This window comes from Lolium rigidum, chromosome 5 (genome assembly GCF_022539505.1).
Source record: "Lolium rigidum isolate FL_2022 chromosome 5, APGP_CSIRO_Lrig_0.1, whole genome shotgun sequence".
Lineage (NCBI taxonomy): Eukaryota > Viridiplantae > Streptophyta > Magnoliopsida > Poales > Poaceae > Lolium > Lolium rigidum.
This window is the reverse complement of record NC_061512.1, coordinates 99,788,227-99,809,192: the sequence shown is the minus strand read 5'-3', so window position 1 is coordinate 99,809,192 and position 20,966 is coordinate 99,788,227. Positions and strand designations below refer to the sequence as shown.

The 20,966-nt window shown below is 46.2% G+C and overlaps 5 protein-coding genes across 8 annotated transcripts; 3 read left to right on the top strand and 2 right to left on the bottom strand.

The window, feature by feature from the left end:
• Positions 1–676: 676 nt before the first annotated feature.
• On the top strand, positions 677–3,740 carry LOC124656212. Its single transcript, XM_047194995.1, has 2 exons — positions 677–867; positions 3,043–3,740. Exons 1-2 carry the CDS (start codon positions 677–679, stop codon positions 3,581–3,583), a joined length of 732 nt encoding a protein of 243 aa, XP_047050951.1. The 3' UTR covers positions 3,584–3,740.
• Positions 3,741–6,292: 2,552 nt separating this feature from the next.
• On the bottom strand, positions 6,293–8,976 carry LOC124653225 (cx9C motif-containing protein 4-like). 3 transcript variants are annotated; one of them, XR_006987834.1, is made up of 4 exons: positions 8,821–8,976; positions 7,375–7,522; positions 6,576–6,621; positions 6,293–6,421 (listed from the first exon to the last, which is right to left on the bottom strand). XR_006987834.1 is itself a non-coding variant. In XM_047192292.1 (3 exons), the coding sequence occupies exons 1-2, from the start codon at positions 8,904–8,906 to the stop codon at positions 7,417–7,419; spliced, it is 192 nt and encodes a 63-aa protein (XP_047048248.1). In that variant the 5' UTR covers positions 8,907–8,976; the 3' UTR covers positions 6,293–6,621; positions 7,375–7,416. The 3 variants fall into 3 exon arrangements, 2 of the variants coding, with proteins under 2 accessions (XP_047048248.1, XP_047048247.1); XM_047192292.1 differs by having other exon boundaries at positions 6,293–6,621; XM_047192291.1 differs by lacking the exon at positions 6,576–6,621.
• A 154-nt stretch (positions 8,977–9,130) lies between these two features.
• On the top strand, positions 9,131–12,090 carry LOC124652159 (putative pentatricopeptide repeat-containing protein At5g52630). The gene is made up of 2 exons (XM_047191183.1): positions 9,131–9,348; positions 9,623–12,090. Exons 1-2 carry the CDS (start codon positions 9,241–9,243, stop codon positions 11,822–11,824), a joined length of 2,310 nt encoding a protein of 769 aa, XP_047047139.1. The 5' UTR covers positions 9,131–9,240; the 3' UTR covers positions 11,825–12,090.
• A 532-nt stretch (positions 12,091–12,622) lies between these two features.
• LOC124652530 (heat stress transcription factor A-5-like) lies at positions 12,623–15,323 on the bottom strand. The gene is made up of 2 exons (XM_047191559.1): positions 15,026–15,323; positions 12,623–14,290 (listed from the first exon to the last, which is right to left on the bottom strand). The coding sequence occupies exon 2, from the start codon at positions 14,208–14,210 to the stop codon at positions 12,819–12,821; it is 1,392 nt and encodes a 463-aa protein (XP_047047515.1). The 5' UTR covers positions 14,211–14,290; positions 15,026–15,323; the 3' UTR covers positions 12,623–12,818.
• Positions 15,324–15,414: 91 nt separating this feature from the next.
• Positions 15,415–20,030, top strand: LOC124652531 (histone deacetylase 10, chloroplastic-like). Of its 2 annotated transcripts, none has more exons than XM_047191560.1 (9): positions 15,415–15,545; positions 15,763–16,004; positions 16,896–16,970; positions 17,333–17,434; positions 17,598–17,669; positions 18,498–18,554; positions 18,672–18,923; positions 19,001–19,182; positions 19,356–20,030. In XM_047191560.1, the coding sequence occupies exons 1-9, from the start codon at positions 15,506–15,508 to the stop codon at positions 19,654–19,656; spliced, it is 1,323 nt and encodes a 440-aa protein (XP_047047516.1). In that variant the 5' UTR covers positions 15,415–15,505; the 3' UTR covers positions 19,657–20,030. The 2 variants fall into 2 exon arrangements, with proteins under 2 accessions (XP_047047516.1, XP_047047518.1); XM_047191562.1 differs by having other exon boundaries at positions 15,449–15,549.
• Positions 20,031–20,966: the final 936 nt, after the last annotated feature.

The window sequence follows — 20,966 nt, the reverse complement described above, 5'->3', positions numbered from 1 at the left end:
TTTATTTGATTGTGTATTGGTGAAGGTGCAATTGAATAAGTGAAATATACTGTACTAACCATGAGAATTCTCATCTCATCAAGAAGTGTAGTCCCTCTTTCTTCTGCTTGCCGCCAGGATGTCTCGACAGAAATGACCAAGTCCCCCAACTGCACTTGTTGAACCAAACACAACATCAGCTTGGCATACTTTTAATTTCCAGTGTAAATAAACACTTGGATTGGAGTAAATAACAACCAGTTCAGCAGGATGAGCAGGATTGTACTGTAACTAGCTAGCTAGCAGATGGAGTAGTAACTGAACTTTCCATGGAGAACTAAAAAGACGAGATTTAAGAAGCGTGGAAGGGGAGACGAAGATATAACCTGCCGCAGACCTGTCCCTTGACCTTGACGTTGATGCGGCTGCCGTCGTCCGCCCTGGTGCCCGGCATCTCCGACTGCTCCCGGCGGAAGAGATGTACTGCCCCGAGCAAAATGCCCATTTTTAGCTCCACTCCGCGCCAGATCCAACAACACCACTTGATTCGAACTCCGCCGCGCCGCCAGCAGCAGAAGCACGGCGATTGGATCTCCATCAGCCACCACGAAGACTGGAGCTACGCCGTGCTGCCAACACCAGCACCGCGAGAGATCAAAGCCGCCATTTTTAGGATAGCCTTGCTTGGCACGAGAGGATGAGGGTGGCCGTGAATCGAGAGAAGGAGAGAGTGTCTGTGACGCGAGAGAAGGTGGCGGCGACGTCGCGCATAAGGTTTAGGGCGGGGGCGGGGCGGAGGGGGAGCGGCGTCGAGAGGCGGGCGCCGTCGACGACAGCAAGGGAGAGGGGCGGAGGCCTACTCAGCGAGGAAGAGACAGGAGGTGGGCGGTGCGCGAGGGCCGTTCGCTGGTCGGGAAAAAGCGAAGGGGGTTTTCGTAAAAATAACGCTCGGACACCTAAATCTAGTCGGAGGGAGTAGAAAAATAAGGGAAGGAAATAAGGAAGAAAAAATACCCACTCACAAATTCACAGCCACCTAGTCAACTATTTACATCTTTGACTTGCCACATCAGCAAATCCCAGCCTAAACTGTCGTAGGGTTCATTTTAGACCGGGATCGAAGAGTTCAGAGTGAGAACTTCAGGGATTCCGACTTCAAGGTTTAATTTAGCTTTGACCTACAAGTTCAAGGTTTGTTTTGGACTTTTTCCAATCCAAATAGACGAGACCTTTAGCAGAAAGCCACACAGCACGAGCCGCGAAACACTGTCCTGTATGTCCCCTTCTAAATACTTCTATGCTCGCTCCCTCCAAAACCATTCAAAAAAAAACATTACTATTCCCGACATCACTACTCCAGTTTATGCTCTATGGACTCCAGCTTGCGTGGCTCTGTTTCCCACATAATCACCCATTACCCTAACCAACACTCCACTTGATTTACTTTAACAGCAAAAGAGAGGCGAAACGCTTCGCTCGCTCGCCCCCCCGCGGGCGACGGGCGAAAACCCTAGTCCCCTTCCCCCAGCTCCTCCCCCCAGCTCTCTCCTGCCGCCGCCGTCGGCGTGGGCCGCCGGGCGTTGTCCGTGTGGTGCCGGCGGCGGCGGGGCTGCCACTACCCGTCGCGCGGAGGGGGGCGCGGGCGGCCTCTCGATGGCGGCGGTGCGATTCGGCCGGCGGCGGTCGATCTGGCGGCGTGGTATCCGCGAGTCGGCCGGGAGGTGACGCGGCGGCGCTGCCGTTGGCAGCGGGCGGCGAGGTGGCCGGACGGGCGGCGGCGCTCGCTCCGCCTTGATCCGGGCCCATCCGGGCCCGATGCGGGCTGGGCGGAGCCTCGGCCCCGGCTCGACGTCGTTCTCTCGGACGCGGCGGAGGTGTGGTGGCGAGGGTTGGCGATGGCGGCACACATCCGGCCGGTAGCGGCGTGGCGGCGGAGTACTTGGACGGGCCAGTTTGGGCCTGACTTGGTCTCGCTACTACGTCCGGTCGACTACCGCCAGTTCGGGCGGTGGAGGTTGTTCCCTCCGGCATGGTTGTGCTGCTGTTATCTCCGACCGTGCGCTCGCCTCTCTGTTTCTAGGCCTCGCGTTGGTGACCTTTGAGCGACAGCAACGATGGCTTCAAGACCGTGGTGGCGTACGCTGGTGGACGACAGGAGGTGGAGCAGTTCGGTTTGTTCGGGGTGGTGGCGGTGTGGGTCGGGAGAAATCCTTGTCGGCTTGTCCCGAGCACCGGCCGCGGCGACGCCTGCGGGTGCCGTCTTTCCTTCCTGAAGGGTGTCGCGTGTACCTCTCCCCCATCACCTCCGCATACGGGGAAACCCTAGGACTAGTCCGAGCGCGGCCGGCGTCGTCGTTTTCCTTGTTGAAGGTGTTGCTTGGTATGCGGCGATTCGGACTGCTAGGAGCGTGGTGGTACTTGTTTCGGAGGGCGCAGCGGTTGCGAGTTGTTTTCGTGTTCGTTGCTCAGCCGTAGTCGGCATTTGTTTCTCTTATCTTTCTTTTTCTTTTTTGTTTGGGCTTGGTTGTGCTGCGGTCCCAGCTGGCTTGTTGTATCTTGGTTGCTATATTAATATAGCGGGGCGAAAGCCTAGTTCGAAGAAGAAGAACAGCAAAAGAGAAGCACACCCACACATGCCTAATTGGTTAACTAAGAGTTTTCAGCTAAGATTATTATGTTTTGGCGCTGTTCATGTCTGAACTGGACATTCTCCAGGGCCCAATAATTTTCAATGTGATCTTGAGCTCTTGAACTCTAGCTGTATGTCATGACCTTGGAATGTTGCAACTAAACATTAAAAATTAATTGGTAGGTCCTTTTGTCTTAGTGCTTCCTGATTGGCGTTTCCTGATAGGCCAAGCTAATCAAGCCAATTCGAATCAAGCCAACCACCAAACTATAGTACTCCCATAGTCCCATTCGCCAACCATCACTTGAGCTTCAGAGATAAAGAAACCACCATAGACCATACTCTCTCTCTCCCGTGTTTCTCTCTCTAGGCATTGGAAGAGGTAGATAAGAAGTTGCAACCTCCATTAGCAATTCCACATATACATCATACAGACTTAGACACAGAGAGACTTCATCATACACAAACAAATACGCCATGGTGGAAGACTTCACATTCCCTAGCATCCCACCAGAGCAGTGCGGCTCCAAGAAGCTCCCTTTCCCTCACTTCGCCTCCACGCCGCCGTGGTTCGTCGTCCCGATCGCTGGGGATGCGGCAGCGGCGCACGACCACCACCGTAGGTGCTTCTCGGCCGTCGAGCACGCCGGAAAAGCCAGCAACGGCGAATACCTGGGAGCACGCTCGGAGAGGTTCACCGTCGTGGAGGAGCACAAGATGGACATGCTGTGGGAGGACTTCAACGAGGAGCTCTCCCGCGTGGCGCCGCCATGCCCGCTGAGCAAGGAGTGGGCGAGTGAGGCGTGGCTCGCCGGCGACGGCACACTATCCCGGCATGTGGTGGCTGCCTCCGGATGCAGCGTGGTCCGGCGCAGGAGGCTGAGCCTGCTGATGATGCTCAAGCTGCTCAAGAAGCTCTTCTTGGGGCGCCGCAAGTCCAGCGCCACCACCTCAAGGACGACGCCACCGATCTGATCAACATCTTGAATGCAAGAATTATATAGGGTGCATGCTTGATAAATCGATATCAGGTGTATATATCGGTCGATCAATACATCTTTCTCTCACTATGTTTTTTTGTGTGATGAATGGATCTTCTGGTTTCTCTCACTTGATTTTCTTTTTTTCCTTTCTATGTGGCTCTTCAGAAACTTGTTCTGCTCCATTCAGCTCAATTATGGTTATTATGGATAATTGTACTTGGGATCTGCTTGAGCAGCCACATCAGAAGCTCAGAGCATACTGAAATTATGATGGTTCTGTACTTTTGCAAGTTCTTTTCAGATTAAATACTTGGCTAAATTCATAATCATTTCAAGATTCAGAACAATTAGAAAGTTCCTTCGAAAGGTTGCCCATAGTTTATTGTCTCCTCTTTAGTGCAGCAACCATCATGCGGATATCGGTCCTCAAGCTCAAATGACGGTCATGATTACCCACTAACAGCTTAGTGTCCCAGTGGAATCATCGTGACAGAATCAAGTGACCTCTCTGACTTGACATGGTGACTAAACTAAGAAAGAACTCACAGAACTAATGAGTATATGATGTCAGGGAATTTCCTTCAACAAATTCAAAGTGCAGCCCTTCAGCCTGCTAGTAGTTTAATAGATGTACAAGTTCATTGTAAAGAACAAAATCCAGCTTTAACGGAAATATGATATTTATTTTTTGAAGAATAATGGAAATACAATATTGTGATCTTATTATCATTACAAAGGTTTGGCCGCATATAAACCGACCCCTCTTCTGCAGATATTAATGCTAATGGAATTATGGCATCTATGGAAGATTAAGACACGCCCATGGAGATGACACACCAACGAACTGGTCGGTCCAGCTCCCAGTTGGACAGCAAAAAATAGTTGTACAGAATGTAATGTACATGTCAGCTTGAGGTGTCATTGCATAGCGTACCGATCTACACTTGCTTGGTAGGTATCGCATCAGAAAAGATAAGACCCACTAAGGTTGTTGAATACTGGCAGTAGATAGTCATGGCAAAGTTCTGGATTCCTTAACGAGAATATACTAACCAATAAGCGGATACTACCACAAATGCTAAGCAATGGAACAATGACATTATATGATCTGACACGTTATTTGACGTTCAAAAGCATATCTACATCCTAAGTTCCTAACTGCATAATATATTAGGAAGAGGTACTTGTTTTTTTAACAAGCTTGTTATTCCTTGTTACCTAGAACATGCAGTGTGAAAATTACAATTACACTCCAGACATTTTCCCTGTATCACAGGAAAATGCTTGGTTGAACCTGGCGGTATATGCTCTGGGCAGAAGTCTAGTTTTGATTGGTCCACCTCTGACGTGGGCCATATAACTGCACCAGTCATTTTCTGGGTACAAAATAGGATACGAACCGCAATACAGCCCTGGGGCCTAGCAATTAAATGCCTCTGTCACTCTCCTTCCGCTTTTCTGCACAACAGCAAGTCAGCAACTGACTGCTCACAACCAGAGAGCAAGGCCGTCGGCACCGGCTCTTCTTGGACTACAGCAGCCGGACGATGGGCTCGACGACGGCGCATTGTTTCTTGGGGGCATCTGTGTCTGTGACGCCGCCGCATTTGACCACCGCCGACATGTCCCTTCAGGTCATGAACCCGTGCAGCGAGTTCTGGGCGTAGTTAGTTGATGAGTATCCAAGTTCTGGGTGTAGTTAGTTGATGAGTCTCTGCCGCACCACGCCGGCACGCGCACGCAGCAGGCAGCGGCAGAGAGCTGCTCAGCGTCGACCTAGCCGCCCTCGTTCATGCGGTTGGCACGGCTGGCTCCTCTCCCTCTGCCCTTCTCTTTCTCTCTCTCCGATGTGATGAATGACGGCGCCAAGACCTGAATTCTAGACGGATCCTTCTTTCCCAGCGACAAGGACATAAATGTGGCATCTCCGTCCATCTCCGACACCGCCGTCGGCATTCATGAGTTCGTGTCGCAGCCGCTGCGCTGTGTCAGAGGCCGGTCGCGTCGCTGCGGGAGTTCACCTACAAGGAGGTCGGCGCCGCCACGCGGGCTTCGACGCATCGCGCGTCATCGGGAACAGCGCGTTAGGCGTCGTCTGCACCAACGCAACGCGGACAGCGGGCCATGGTGGTCGTCAAGAGCTGCACACTGACGCCAACGCGGATGGCGCGCAGGCGCGGGCCGAGTTCCTCTCCGAGTGGGAGATGAGGAGGGTGCTGCTGGCCGGGCTCGCGCGTGCTCCAGCCCGAAGCCGGCGCTCCGGCTGAGATGCGCGGCGTGGTTCAGATACTCAGCTGGGAGGCCGACCACCCGTTCGTGCCGGCGGCAAGGCCGTCCATGTCCGTCATGAGCTTCACCACCAACCACCAGTTGCCCAGCATCCAAAACAGCGTGTACCAATAGCTTTCTCTCTCCTCAGAACTGAGGGCCCAATGTATGCATGTTGCGGTATTTCTCTGGCTCTTTGCTAATGTATACGGAACCGCACATGGGATGAGGGGACCCCTGGTTAAAATCGTGGACCAATCAGATGTGGAGTTGCGGCGGGAGCACATACCGCCGAGTTCAACAAATTCACTCTCCTGTATCACACATGTGGACAAATGTACATGAACACCAGCGGCTAATTATTTTTCTGAAAGGAAACATGGGATTACATGTGAACAGGAGCATAAGAACTATGAAGGGTATTACAGGCATATGGTGTATCAGTATCCATCTTATAGAAATGTCTATCTGTTGACAAATCTCAGTACCGAACAACTCAGCAACCAGAGCATCATTCTGCAGGTTGAGAATGGTTGCAGTATTTTTCTCTCCCTCAGTGATGCTGCAAGTAGGAATAACATAATAATTCAGCCAATCAACCAGTCCCATGTGACTTCCTCTCATAATAGCACCAAAATCAAAAACTCAATATGGTATGCTGTGGTCAACATGATCCACTAAGCAAAGTAAATTGAAGCATCCAGATTGTACTGTACCATGATGAACAAGAGAAACTGAGCAAACCTAGTAACCTACAATGACCTGTAAATGCAAAGATCATCCGTCAAAAAAAAACCTTATTTAGCGTTTAACTGAAACAGAACTCTATGGCAGCAGCACAATCAGCACAAAATGTTGTACATAACAGTTAGCCCAGTGCAAGTAGGTGTAATGCTTATCTACAGTATCAGAATAGACCTGGTAAGAGTCTTATTCTACTTGTGAATCTGACCAAGTACTTATGATCATGTGCTGTATTCATGCAACAATTTAATGTATGCCGACAGTGCCACATTTTCCGTCATGGTTATATTTCTTTTCTGGTGCATGTTTATAGTTCATCCATACATGCATCAATAATCTTTGGTTTCTCAAGAACACATACAGTACTGGCCTGTATTTGGATGCCAAAGATGATAAACTAATGCATTTACATTTGGATATGGACAGATGAAAAAATATTATTCTTAGTTTATAGTCGATCTAATATATTTACAATATACCTAGTAGGCTAGTACACAGTGACAGAAAACAGAAATGTACACTGTAGAAAAGAAAGCTGAATAACCAAATATACAATCAAAGCTGAATAACCAAATATACTCTATTATGCAACTACTAACAAGCTTTCTTAACACCTGGATTTTTGGTGCAAGGCGACTAAGGATAATTTATTCAGATAGAAAGCTTTAATTACAACAATCGACCTTAAATGGAACAGGGAACTACAGAACATCAATTAAGTTTGGTAACTGTAGAAAAAGTTTGGTATGTAACTTGTAGAAATAATCCAACCTTGATTAAACGGCTACAGAAAAACATGGCGGTCATGTTACATCACTTTGTAATGTTCTTCAGTAACCCAGTCAAAGAACCACAATGTGTTGATTTGTACTCGCACTGGTCACAACAAGACTGAAGTGACTGAATAACTTTCAAACACCTGAAGAAAAAATAGCAATCATGAATATCACTATTATTCAGTAATGAAGCCGAAGAGCCTTAAGATAAATAATGATTTACTCCTTTAGTTTAACAATACTACTTGACATGATTAACTTTCCCAATCCGTAAGCAAAGTTCCCCAAAATGCTAAAAGTTGGTATGTGGCAACAAACAAAGCACAGACATCTTTTTTTCTTGGCAAATTGAGAGTATGCCCCAAATGGGAGTTGTCAGAACCAATACCTTTGTTGCAAACAAGCTACCTTTTTGCATTGCTTCCGTAACAAAGTGTTGGCAAGCCATGCTAGCATGTTTTAATCATGCAAGACTAAGCGATGTAACCAATAAAAACAGAATTCAGTGCCACTTAATTGTCCTAGAAACAGATTGATATGTTAAACGTTGTATTTGTGTAATGCTCGAAAGTCGATACTTAAGAGAGGCAATGTGTTACGAATGCATTCCTTTGGAAATCTGGCAAACAAAAAAACATTCTCAGATTTTGATGCATGATCTAGGTAATACGGTGAAGACATTAATGAAAGAAACCTCATGGGCAGTACAAATGTACATTGGAGGAAAAAAAATGAATGTTACACACTTATGCATATACCATAGAAGAGCAACAGAGTTCACCACAATGGCATAATATACCACTATTAAGTTATGCAGCCCAGACTAAAGGTTCCCTGATAATACATCAATGCTAGCCAGGAGAAAAGACTGCAATTCATGGTTGAATAGCTCATTGACTAGAAGTAAAGGGCTAGGCCATCCGGGCACCTCATCAATACCCACATTTTTCTGAAGGTACAGGATGCAGATGCTGGCTATTCAGAAGCAGTACTACATGGACTCTTTATCATCCCAATTTTTGGTTATGGTCAATTAACAAGTGATGCAATCAGAACAACCACACAAAACAAGGAACATAAATACAGCTTCCTTGAAGTCCACATCCCAACTAAAACATTCGTGGGAAGGAAGCAACACCTTGCTGCCATGATCCTCGATGAGACCTTAGCTTCGACACTGCAGCCGAGCATAGCTGCTGGCAACAACGAGGCCACAGAGCGAATCCATCAAGTTCCACCATATCATGAGGTCACAATGGCCCCTAAATCCCACAAAAGCTAGTCTATCTGAAACGCTAGCCTAGGTCTTGCCAATCCTGGGACATGCTCGAGCATCGGCCTCGAATTCTCCGAATCCCCCATCCCCCAGCTGCAGTTCAGAACTATCCGCGAATTCCTAGAAGCAATTGGAAGAACCAAGAAAAGGAAACCGAAGTCGTACTTCTTGGAATCGAAGAGATTCTTGGAGAGGCAGGCCTGGATGTCGCACGCCTCCTTCTTGCACGGCTCCTTGCTCGGCTGCGCCATCTCTCTCCCTCCCGCGGCTGGTCGGATCAGGGCCAAGAGAGAGACGCCGGCGTTGGGGTTTTCCTGGGCGGCGGTGACCGCTTTCTAGAAGACGGGCGATTCTGTCGGTTTAGGTCGGCCCACTTACCCGGCCATAGTGGGCTTGGGCTATATCCGGCCCATCACGCGCTTAGATTTGGCGCAGCAGAGACGACCGAGAAATCAATCGGAGGTGGAGAGGAAGAAGGTCGGCTGAAAACTTATCCGCTCCGCAGGCTAAGCTAGCTCTCGGAGTGATGGTGGTGGCCCTCTCCCCTTCCCCCTTACACCTTTCTGATCCACCCGCGGCCCGCCAATGACATCCACCCCCTTCGTCGCCGTCTCCGGCGCCGCCACTGCAATCCCGGCCGTCGTCGCTGTGGCCTCCCGCAAGCCACTGCCGAGCTTGGTCGGCTTAGACAAGGTGACTAACTCGTCTCTGTTTTCTCTCCACTATGAAAAATGGCTGTGAGCTTCAGCAGGGCTCTTGATTCATAGTTTCTTTGTTGCATTCTTGTTAGCTCAGCACCTGCTCAGGTCGTAATTTCTCATGAAGATTCGATATTTTATTGCTTCTCAGTTCCAAAAGATTCAACCCCAAGCTTTCTACTATTTATTTTTTGTAGCTCTGCTAATCAGGTAATGTAAGTAAACGATGATTATCTTACCATCTTCTTTTCACAATTGCATATTCCCAGGGCAGTTCTTCCCAAAGGAGCACCCACGGGCTGGAAAATGGCAGATCGGAGAGTCCCCCTCGGCCTCTAGATGCCGAGGAAGCAATGAGCATGCTGAAAGACGCCCAAACGGTGCAGTCAGCGATGTACGTGCCTCTGTTGCACCACTGCATCAAAACTGGCAGCCTCAGCACCGCCAAGGCCCTCCACGCGCACATGGTGAAGAGTGGAACTAATGCGGATATGTTTGTGGCAACATCCCTGGTAAATGTGTACATGCGATGCGGGGCGAGCCAGGATGCGCGCAGCCTGTTCGACGAAATGCCCGAGAAGAATGTCGTCACGTGGACTGCACTTATAACAGGCTACACTCTGAATTCTGAACCGGTATTGGCGCTGCATGTGTTTGTTGAGATGCTTGAGCTGGGAAGGTACCCGTCGCATTACACGCTAGGTGGCATGTTGAATGCATGCTCTGCCGCGCACAACATTGATGTGGGCAAGCAGGTTCATGGCTACGCCATCAAGTATGAGACTGATACGATCACAAGCATGGGAAATTCACTTTGTAGATTGTATACCAAGTCTGGAGACTTAGAATCTGGCATGAAGGCCTTCAAGAGGATCCCCGATAAGAATGTGATCACATGGACAACCATGATATCTGCCTGCGCCGAAGATGAGAACCGCATAGAGCTTGGATTCCGTTTGTTTCTCGACATGCTCGAGGAAGGAGTGATGCCAAATGAGTATACGTTAACGAGTGTCATGAGCCTGTGTGGTGCAAAGCTAGATATGAACCTGGGCAAGCAAGTCCAAGCTTTCTGCGTTAAGATTGGATGTGAAGCGAATCTTCCAGTGAAGAACTCCACAATGTACCTCTATCTCAGGAAGGGTGAAACGGACGAGGCTATGCGGTTGTTTAACGAGATGGAGGACAGCAGTATTATCACATGGAACGCAATGATAGCGGGATATGCGCAAATCATGGACTCAGCAAAGGATGATCTCCATGCTCGCTCAAGAGGGTTCCTGGCACTCAAACTTTTCCGTGATCTCGTGAGGTCTGCGACGAAGCCAGATTTGTTCACCTTCTCAAGTATCCTATCAGTCTGCAGTGCCATGATGGCCTTGGAGCAGGGTGAGCAAATTCATGCACAGACGATAAAGACTGGCTCTTTGTCAGATGTTGTTGTAAACAGCGCACTGGTAAACATGTATAGCAAGTGTGGATGCATCGAGTATGCAACCAAAGCCTTTGTCGAAATGCCGACACGGACACTTGTCACATGGACCTCTATGATTTCTGGTTACTCTCAGCATGGACGATCGCAAGATGCGTTGCAACTCTTTGAGGACATGATATTAGCTGGCGCCAAACCAAATGAAATCACATTTGTAAGCGTACTATCAGCCTGCAGCTATGCGGGTTTAGTCAAGGAAGCTGAGCGCTACTTCGACATGATGCAGAATGTGTATCATATAGAGCCTCTTGTGGACCATTATGGATGCATGGTTGACATGTTTGTGCGGTTGGGCCGGTTGGATGATGCATTTTCATTCATCGAAAGAACAGGTTTCGAGCCGAACGAAGCCATCTGGTCCAGTTTGGTAGCTGGATGTCGGAGTCATGGGAACATGGAACTTGCTTTCTACGCTGCTGATAGGCTCCTTGAGCTCAAGCCAAAAGTAATTGAAACCTATGTATTGCTTTTGAACATGTACATTTCGACAAGTAGATGGCGGGATGTGGCAAGAGTGCGGAAACTGATCAAACACGAAGATGTCGGGGTTCTTAGAGATCGTAGCTGGATTACAATCAGAGACAAGGTGCATTTCTTCAGAGCTGAGGACAGAACTCACCCTCGAGCTACCGAGCTGTATCAACTATTGGAGAATTTGCTGGAAAAAGCAAAGGGCGTTGGGTATGAACCATACCAGAATGCTGAGTTATCTGTCAGCCAGGATGATGACAAGCCCGCTGCAGGTTCTTCACTAAAGCACCATAGTGAGAGGTTAGCCGTTGCTCTGGGGCTGCTCGAAACTCCTCCTGGTGCGACAGTCCGTGTCACGAAGAACATAACCATGTGCAGGGACTGCCACAGCTCTATTAAATTCTTCTCATTGCTTGCAAACAGAGAGATTGTTGTCCGGGACAGTAAACGGCTCCACAAGTTTAAGGATGGTCGGTGCTCATGTGGGGATTTTGGTGCACTCTTGTGATGTCAGAGATCTCACACCCACCCTACTCCAAGAACTCAATTTTTTTGCTCTGGAAACAGGATCAACTTACACAGGACTTGCTTGATGCAAGGTACCAAGTTGATCAATATTTTGTGACTTTTGTAGATTTTTGTATCAAATCAAGTCTTGTTCAGTCGGCATGGGTGACATATGAGTATGACCATAAACTCGATCAGATTTTCGAGATATGCTCACATACTTTCAAAAAGTAGGAGACTGAATATATGTGTAACTTGTAAATGGTAGCACCTGTCATACTCCCTCTGTTTTTGTAACACATTTTCCAGATACCACAGTAAAAGTTTGAAATAACAAATGGCTGCCATATAATATGCTTCGAACATTTAGTCCACACATTCAGTTTCTACACGCTCGGATAAGTTTAAAATAAAGTTTGGTAACTCATAAAATAGATCTTACCCTTATTAAAACGGTTACAGGAAAACATAGTGGCCTGACCACATCACTTTGAAATGTTCTTCAGTAACCAAGACAAAGAAACAGAATGTGTTGATTTGTACTCACGTTGCTCACAACGAGACAGAAGTGACTGAGGAATTTTCGAACACCTGAAGAAAAATAGCAAGCAGGAATAACACTATTATTTGGCAATGAAGCTAGCGAACCTTGAGATATGCAATGATTTAGTCCTTTAGTTTGACAATACTTTTGCCACTCCTAACCTTTGTTTTATGCGACTACACTATGCATTATAAAGGTAGTATTTTACATACTCACCAATATGATCAGCATATTGTGTACAACCAGAGGGCATCATACCATCAACAGCGCTATTACATTTTCCTTATAAATATGTACAGACGTTCCATGTTGTGTGTAATCACACACACACACCCAATAATTCACTTAATTCTGATTACACAGCACCTTCCTGATCCTAACATCTTACAATAGTATGCCTGTATGTGTATAATATATCACCGCTGCGGAATTGATAGCGCTAGAAGTAAAATCAGAGTTTCAGCTGTTCCAGGTCTTCTCTGCCATCCTTCCAGTTGCCCTCTGTTTGCCCCTTGTCCATTGGAGGGTCACTCCTTAGGCCAGAGCTTGCGTCTTCTGTCTCACAGCAGCCCGGCCTCTCGGTCAGGAACTGTTCCCAGAACTTGTCATTCACCACGACAGGGGGAGCTGCAGGAGCCAGCTCAGTGGCAACTTGTGCATCCCCTCGTGGCGTCGTCGGGTCCGCTGTACCGACATCAGCTGATGAGTTCTGATTACCATCCTTGGTGGCCTCCAGTGGGTTTTCACTTCCTTCATCAGCGGTGCTCACATCTGCATTGGGGACTTGGCTTCTGTCGACACCCATCGAGCATGATGCGAGAGTAAGACTCAGGTGGCACGGGAAGAGCCCTTCGTCGTTCACAGCTGGCGTAAAGCAAGCATCCTTGGTGGGACAGATGGAAGTCCCAGTATCAGAGAGTTCCATCGTTTGTGGCACCAGCGGAAGGTCTTCTGTCCCCATTCTATTGCACCCTGAATGCTTGCCATGAGGGCTACCGTTATCTTCGTGCGAACTTTGAGCACTGAGAGTGATGAGATTATTCTCTGTCATTGTGGGACAAAGCCCCAACTTAAGCTTATCGGAGAAGTGCTGATTCAACAGGTTGCCCATTTCTTGCTTGGAAGTGGTGCTATGGTCATCATAAAAACTAGTAGCTTCGGTGGCCCCAGTGGCGTGATCTAAGCCAGACAACCTTCTTTTCTTGTGGAAAGCATCTGAGAAGATTGAGGATGCCTCTGCCATCTTAACAAGCTTCTGAACAAAGAGAGGGTTCTTGCTAGCTTGCTGCAGGAAGGCAATCATCTTGCCTTGCCGCTGCTCCATGTCAAGCACCCGTTGCTCAAGATCTTCAATCTGGAACATTGTTCCCGACTGCTGCTGCTTGAATTTCCAGAGTTCAGCCTGGAGGTTTGCTTTCTCCCGTGCAAGCCGGTCAATCTCATCCTCAAAGAATGAACGCTCATTATCAGGCAGCGCACCAGGTTGATGGCTGTGGCTGTGGATTGGCTTTCGCCTGTAGATATTCTTCAGCAGGTGCTTCTGCCCCTTGACAAAGTATTCGTTAGCGAACTCCCATCGCTCAGGGTCTACTTTACGGAATCCGTAGGTGTTGAGCTGGCGGATGAAGCTGGAGAAATTGCTGTGCTTGAAGTAGGTAGGCAGCAGCCGTGCAGCAAACTCCGGCGAATTCCAGACCACGAAGCTCGCATCCGACGTATCGCTCCAAGACACCACCACGTCCGTCGATGGGTCGTCCACCATCTCGTACGTCTTCAACAGGAACGGCGCTGGTCCACCGCCTCCACCACCTCCTCCTCCGCTGGCCCCACCAGAGGCTTCCATGCAACGCAATGGAGAGTGTCGCGGACTTCACTGCCAACGTTTCGGTTTCACAGCTTGGGGCTCAAGGTGTTGCTTGTTCCCTACAAAAAGTGTCATCAAGCCATGATAGCTATTAATATCATGTAAGAATAACCAATGTAACCAATAAAAACAGAATGCACACTTAGTGTCCTAGCAACAGATTAGCATTATATATATTGTATTCGTGTAATTCTTGAAAGTCAAGACTCAAGAGAAGCATGGGAGAGTTTAATGCATTATCTACATATGCAGTGAATACAATAATAAAAGAAACCTCGGGGACCGTCAAAATGTACATGGGAGAGTTTATTCCAAATATGCTAAGCATATCAGACTATACCATAGAAGAGCAGCACAGTTTACCACAATGACATACCATGCCACTATTTTACTGCGCAGCCTAGACTAACAGTTCTCAGAGAATACATCAATAATAGTTTCACTCGCGTACATGCGGTGGCTCCTAAGAATATGTAAGCAGGAGAAAATGCTGCAAAATTTATGGTGGCCATCTGGGCACCTGCAAGATGTGAAGCATCAATATCCACTTTTTAGGTATAGGATGTAGAGCATGTCTATTCAGAAGTGATACATGGAATCTTATCATTCTAAATCCCACTAACTGCTAGGTCTATCTCAAATGCTTCCCTAGGTCTACCCAATCCTGGGACATGCTCAAGCATCGCAAAAGAATTCTCCAAACCCCCCACCCAGGCACTCATAGTTGAAATCCAAGATTATCCATAAATTCCTCGAATCAATTACAAGAAGCAAGAAAGAGAATAGGCTCCTACTTCTTGGAATCGAAGAGGTTCTTGGTGTCACACGCCTCCTCCTTGAACGGCTCCTTGCTCGGTGTTGGGCTTCGACACGGACCGCGAAAATACTGCTACCGGCGGCGGTGACCCGTTTGTAAGACTCCCCTTGCCACGGATAACTCCGGGCGCGAGACTGGATCGAAGGACTAGACTAGATCGAGATTTGGGGGGAAGGAGGCAGCAGGTGGAGGAGAGCTCAAAGAGACAAAGGTAGGAGACGAGAGAAGGTAGGTGACGATCAGCTGGGCAAACTTCACCCAGCCATAGTGGGCTTGGGCTATACCTGGCCCGTTACGCGCTTAGACTATGCGCTCCAGAAGACAGCGAGAGGTTTCTCAAAAAAAAAAAAAAAAAAGGACAGCGAGAGGAAGAAGATTTGGGTGAAAACTTGTGGTTTTCCGGCACCCTTCGCTTGCTCAGGGGAGGATAAGAGGAGAGAGGGCTTCGAGGCATGTGATGGAGCGGCTGCGGATACCACCCGTTCCGATTCTTGGAGGTAGGTCAGCAAACCCACTTGCCTTCATCGCCTCAAATCCTCGTTTCCTACCACCTGCTTGTGAAAATGCTCACGTGTACTTTGACCTCCACTTTACCGGAGTTTTTTTTTTTGCATGCTTCTGTTGCTGATCAACCCCTTAACCAGTTAGCCCAGAGAATGCAATAGCAGTAATAAATTTGACACGTTTAGGGGACTGCTACTACTTCTTTTTCAGGAAGGATGGTTCCTTTTCTCAGGCACTACCGTGTCTTCGGAACTCATCGTCCCTTAATAAAAACAGCTGGGAGAAACCAGAACCTGAATGGGGGTTGCTCTGCGCAGTGTGCGGCAAATGGCAGTGGAACCTCTGTCGTCTCTGACGGAAATGGTGCTCGGAAGGATTCTGCTTTGCCGGATAGTTTGCTTTGCGATGCCCGTGTTCTCTACTGTGCATCTCCTGCAATGGGTCATAACAAGGTAAGCTACTTCCAATCCTCTGTATCTTCTCTAGAGCAGCTTTTGCATCCAGTTCACAAGTATGACCTTGTTACTTCTCTAGTTCTCTAGAGCAGCGTTTGCCTGTGTTTCGTTGTTCTAAGCTCAGTTTATCAGCATAACCTTGTTACCGTCTTGCCGTGGGGATTTATTAATTTAAAGCCGGGCACGTTGTGCCTTCTGTGTAAACAGTTCACAAGTATGATGATCTTCTCATGTATTAGCAAATCAAACAGTTGAAATTTAGCATCCATGTTGTTAACTAAAAGCTTACTACTGATCGAAAAAACAACATACAGTTTACTTGAATCTTTTTTGCATGTATCGTAATGACATTGAAAAGTATGTTTTACTTTGTTCAGAGAAATAAGTGGGAATAATATGTAGGTAAATCAACATGTTTTATCCTTTGTCATCTCATGTGGTCTAACGCCTGTGGATCAGGATTTTTTTTTTTGAGAGGTGGATCAGGATTTCAGGGCACAAAAACTTGATTGCGAATTGCTGAAAAATACTCAGTAATTAAATTAGCTCTACTATGCCTTTCTTTGATCAAGCCATCGAATATATAAATGCATGGCATTAGAAAGTAGTAAATTTTGATCAAAGTGAGGGGGAATAAATATTATAGACTTCAAATAGAATAGATATTTATCTTTTGTTTGTAGATTGGGCTCCTGATCCAACCATTTACTTGCAACTTTACTCTGTTACAGAAATGAGTTACTGTTTGAACTATATTATACAGATATCCTGCTATCTAGTCTCTGTGCAAAGTGTAAGTCCTGTAAATGAAAGGATGTACCATAGAAAAGCCCTGATAGTTGTATATTCGGATTTATATTCTAATATATCATGGAAAATGATATTTAGGAATCACATCCAGAATCAAACAAAAGAGTGCCGGCAATAGTTGATGCTCTTGAAAAATTGGAACTTACGCCCAAGGTAAGTAAGAAGAATTGCAGAAACACTTTGCCCTCTTATATTTTTTTCCTCAAACAACCCCTCTTATACTTTTTTATATTATTGTATTTAAGGTTTTAACTAGTTTATTTTTTGCCCTTAACTTATAACTTCTCTGAGTACACTTCAGTTAAAAGTGGCATGTTCTTGCATGTCAAAACTGGAATTTATGGATAGATAAACAAAAATAACAACATATAATTTAAGTTTTTTTGATAAAATCTGAATACACCTTGGATATTTCTTGCTAATAGTCTCATATGTATCACATCTCACTGAAAAGATCAATATTCTAACAGTATTTCATAACTAGGAGTATGACATCTTATTTGTTTTCTATTCAGCATCGCGGTTCGCAGGTTCTTGAAATTCAAAATTTCTACCCTGCTTCACTTGATGATGTTGCGAGAGTTCATTCAAGAACATACATTACTGGACTAGAAAAGGTAATTTTCATCAAGCTCTTCTTTTGTGGTCATACTTTGTAGGGATGAAGAACACATCTTCTGATCTGCATTACATTCCTCCAACTAAAAGATTGAAAGTCTTTTAAATGGATGTACCAAATCGGCTTTGAAATGTACATCAGTAAAGAGGTCATTATTGCAGGCTATGAGCAAGGCTTCGGATGAAGGTTTGATATTCATCGAAGGAACTGGACCAACATATGCTACACACACTGTAATGCTCTGTGCCTCTGTACTCTCTTTCCTAATCCCTTCAGAGTCAGTCTTTTGAGCACTTCACTGTTTTTCATGAATGCACTGCAGAACGATTTACTTACGAATTGCATTATAAACCTTCTATTTCCAGTTCTCTTATAACAATGGTTTGGCTAATTGATGCGTGATTCATTTCTTATTAAATTAAGGAAATTTGGTCTTGCCTCCGGTTCATATTAATTGACTCAAATTTTTCTTGATATAGATGTATCTAGACAACAAACGCGTCTAGGTACATTTATATCTAGACAAAGTTGAGCCAATTAATTTGGATCGGAGGGACCTGGTGATTAGTTGAGGTCTTGAGGATATTCGTGCTTCTGATGTAAGAAAAAGCTACATGTGTTTGGTGTCCCTAGGAGTGATGCCTAGCAGCTCAGACACCTTGCATTGCCTTTTGAAAGAAACTGTAGGATTTAGGATGAACATAGTTCAACCGCTATAACATATATTGCCATATTATATATTACGAACGGAGTGGAGTTTATGCAATGGAGCCTGGTTTCTGCCCCCTGTTTTTGTAAACAAAGTGGGTCAGATAATAAAGTTATGATTGGTGATATTGTTGAGTGCAATCTTAATAAGAGAATGACTTCTTGTGATAGGATTGTTTGAACTGCTACTCGAGGTTAGTTCATACTTTTATTTGACTGGGGCGTAGTTCATTCTTTTCTTTGACCCGGAGGATGGTTCGTACTTTACTTTAACTGTTGTTGTGTACAATTATAATCATCAAAATTCAGATACTCCTGTTCTTTCTCAAAATAATTTTGTTCTAATTATGTAGACTTTCCAAGAATCACTTCTTTCAGCTGGTGCTGGAATTACATTGGTTGATTCAGTGGTAACTAATTTTCTTCCAATTGATTTGCTTGGTGGTTTTGTCGTGTTTGTTATTTCACGATTTAGTAAATTTTCCTTTGCAGTGCTCGTTTCCCGAGAATGTTGTATGTTTTCCTAGGTTGCAGCATCAAAGCTGGGCCCAAGTCCACCCCTTGGATTTGCACTAGTAAGGCCACCAGGACATCATGCTGTTCCTGAAGGTCCCATGGGCTTTTGTGTCTTTGGGAACATTGCGGTTGCTGCAAGGTATGCTCAGCATCAACATGGATTAAAGCGAGTAATGATTATAGATTTTGACGTTCACCATGGCAATGGTACGTGTGATGCCTTTTATGACGATCCAGACATTTTCTTCCTCTCAACGCATCAGGTCTATAATACTATCATCTTACGTACTTGTTGCTTAATTTATCCTACCATATAATCATCTAAATTTGGTGTATGCAGCTAGGAAGCTATCCCGGTACTGGCAAGATGAACCTAATTGGTCAGGGCAGTGGTGAAGGGACAACACTGAACCTGCCACTGCCCGGTGGTTCAGGTGATTATTCAATGAGGTGTGCGTTTGATGAGGTCATTGCTCCATCAGCGCAGCGGTTCAAGCCCGATATCATCCTCGTTTCAGCTGGGTGAGTTCACAAACCTCATTACTCATAGAACTGAAACATGCCGAAAAGGAAAAGTTAATATTCTTCAGAGCTCTGCAAATAACTGGTAGCTTATCAATCTGAATATGCTTCATAGTATTATTATCTACATTGAAGTTCAATAAATACACAAAGTTCATCCATCCCTTTTTCAGCTACGATGCACACGTGCTGGACCCTCTAGCTGGGCTGCAATTCACGACGGGCACTTTCTACATGCTAGCGTCAAGCATCAAGGAGCTAGCCAGGGAGCTCTGTGGTGGCCGTTGTGTCTTCTTCCTGGAAGGCGGGTACAACCTGCAGTCTCTCTCGAGCTCTGTCGCCGACACCTTCCGAGCGTTTCTCGATGAGCCCAGCCTCGCCACACAGTTCGACGACCCAGCAGTACTGTATGAGGAGCCAACGCGGAGGATCAAGGAGGCGATCGAGAAAGTTAGGCATCTCCATTCGCTCTAGAGTATGCGTCGGAGATCGGGGGATGAGCTGAAGAAGTGAAGACTGAAGATGCCACCGCTAGCTGCTTACGTACTACGTCTCCTGGTGTAGTGTGTATATATATTTGGAAGATCTGCTTTCTGGTCATTTGGACTTGGCTTTTTTTTAGATCACAGGTTTAAATAAAGTTGAGTCATTTAGACTTGGGCTAATTGTTGTGGAATGCATGTTTTGAACTGATCATACACGCACAGAAGACAGAACTCTGTATTTTAGGCATACATCTGTATGTATTTCTGCGGATCCTAGATAGAGTTGTGTGTGTAAAGTGTGCATATGTGTGTAATAATTAATTTGTTATGATCATATACTCAATTACGTGAGGTTAGGCAGTATATTTATTTGTTATTTAAGCAATGAGGTTCTATGGCAGTTTAAAGAACGGTCAGGCCACTATTTGTGATTGTCTATTCACATGGCCAAATTTTCTTATGATTCACATGGCACCTTAAAAATATTCGTTTTATCAGGAAACAAGTCCATTCTTTAACGGTCAAAAGTATTGCTCAAGTTTATTCTTTAGCCTTGAACTCTGCAAATTTTACCCATTAACTTTAGAATTATATGTTGGAGGTCGGGCAACTCGGGCGACAAACCTAGCTGCCGCCTCCCTACCTCCGCTCCCCGCTCCCCCCTCCCTGCCGCCGTCGGCGTGTGTGTGCGGACATAGCCTGTGAAGCTGTGGGCGGTGGCAGGCTCTCCTCTCGCGTCGCGCGCTCGGAGGAGGCACTGGATCAGCGGCGGCGATCTTCAGCCGGTAGTGGGGCTGGTCGGGTGTCGGTGTGGTGGGATTCATGGTGGGATCCGGGGCGGCGGCCTCGGGGGGATGGCTCTGCAGCGCGTCGTCCCTGGCTGCGTTGTTGAGAGACTTTCTTGGTGTTCTGGGTCTTGAAGGCATTGTTTTGAGAGCGGAGACTATCTTCAGGGTGAAAACATAAGATCTTTGATCGGGCAGCGACAACGATTGTGCATTGTTTCCTTCTTAGAGACGTCATTTTTGAAGAGAGTGGAGTTAAGGTGTTGTCTTGGTGGTAGATGTTTTGTTGCTGATAGGGCAGGAATATCGTAGCGGGTCTTTTTGTTTTCTTATTTTCTTTTTTGGTTGTGTGCATTTGTATTGCTATTAGGTTATTGCATTCTTCCAGAGGCTAGGTATAATTGGTATCTCTCGATATTAATATATTCTCTTTATAAAAATATTAATTACATTGGCACCTGACACGATGGAAAATGGTAAAAACAAAAACCTTGGAAAATCTGAAACTGAAATG

Excerpts from the sequence above, each read along its gene's own strand:
- LOC124656212 (XM_047194995.1), top strand. The coding sequence starts at position 677 with ATGAGGGTGGCCGTGAATCGAGAGAAGGAGAGAGTGTCTGTGACGCGA. Across the intron at positions 868-3,042 it reads GAAGAGACAGGAGGTGGGCG|ACTTAGACACAGAGAGACTT; the intron begins GTGCGCGAGGGC and ends TACATCATACAG.
- LOC124653225 (XM_047192292.1), bottom strand. The coding sequence starts at position 8,906 with ATGGCGCAGCCGAGCAAGGAGCCGTGCAAGAAGGAGGCGTGCGACATC. Across the intron at positions 7,523-8,820 it reads AATCTCTTCGATTCCAAGAA|GTGTTTGAAAGTTATTCAGT; the intron begins GTACGACTTCGG and ends TTTTTTCTTCAG.
- LOC124652159 (XM_047191183.1), top strand. The coding sequence starts at position 9,241 with ATGACATCCACCCCCTTCGTCGCCGTCTCCGGCGCCGCCACTGCAATC. Across the intron at positions 9,349-9,622 it reads GCTTGGTCGGCTTAGACAAG|GGCAGTTCTTCCCAAAGGAG; the intron begins GTGACTAACTCG and ends GCATATTCCCAG.
- LOC124652530 (XM_047191559.1), bottom strand. The coding sequence starts at position 14,210 with ATGGAAGCCTCTGGTGGGGCCAGCGGAGGAGGAGGTGGTGGAGGCGGT.
- LOC124652531 (XM_047191560.1), top strand. The coding sequence starts at position 15,506 with ATGGAGCGGCTGCGGATACCACCCGTTCCGATTCTTGGAG. Across the intron at positions 15,546-15,762 it reads ACCCGTTCCGATTCTTGGAG|GAAGGATGGTTCCTTTTCTC; the intron begins GTAGGTCAGCAA and ends CTTCTTTTTCAG. Across the intron at positions 18,555-18,671 it reads TTACATTGGTTGATTCAGTG|GTTGCAGCATCAAAGCTGGG; the intron begins GTAACTAATTTT and ends ATGTTTTCCTAG.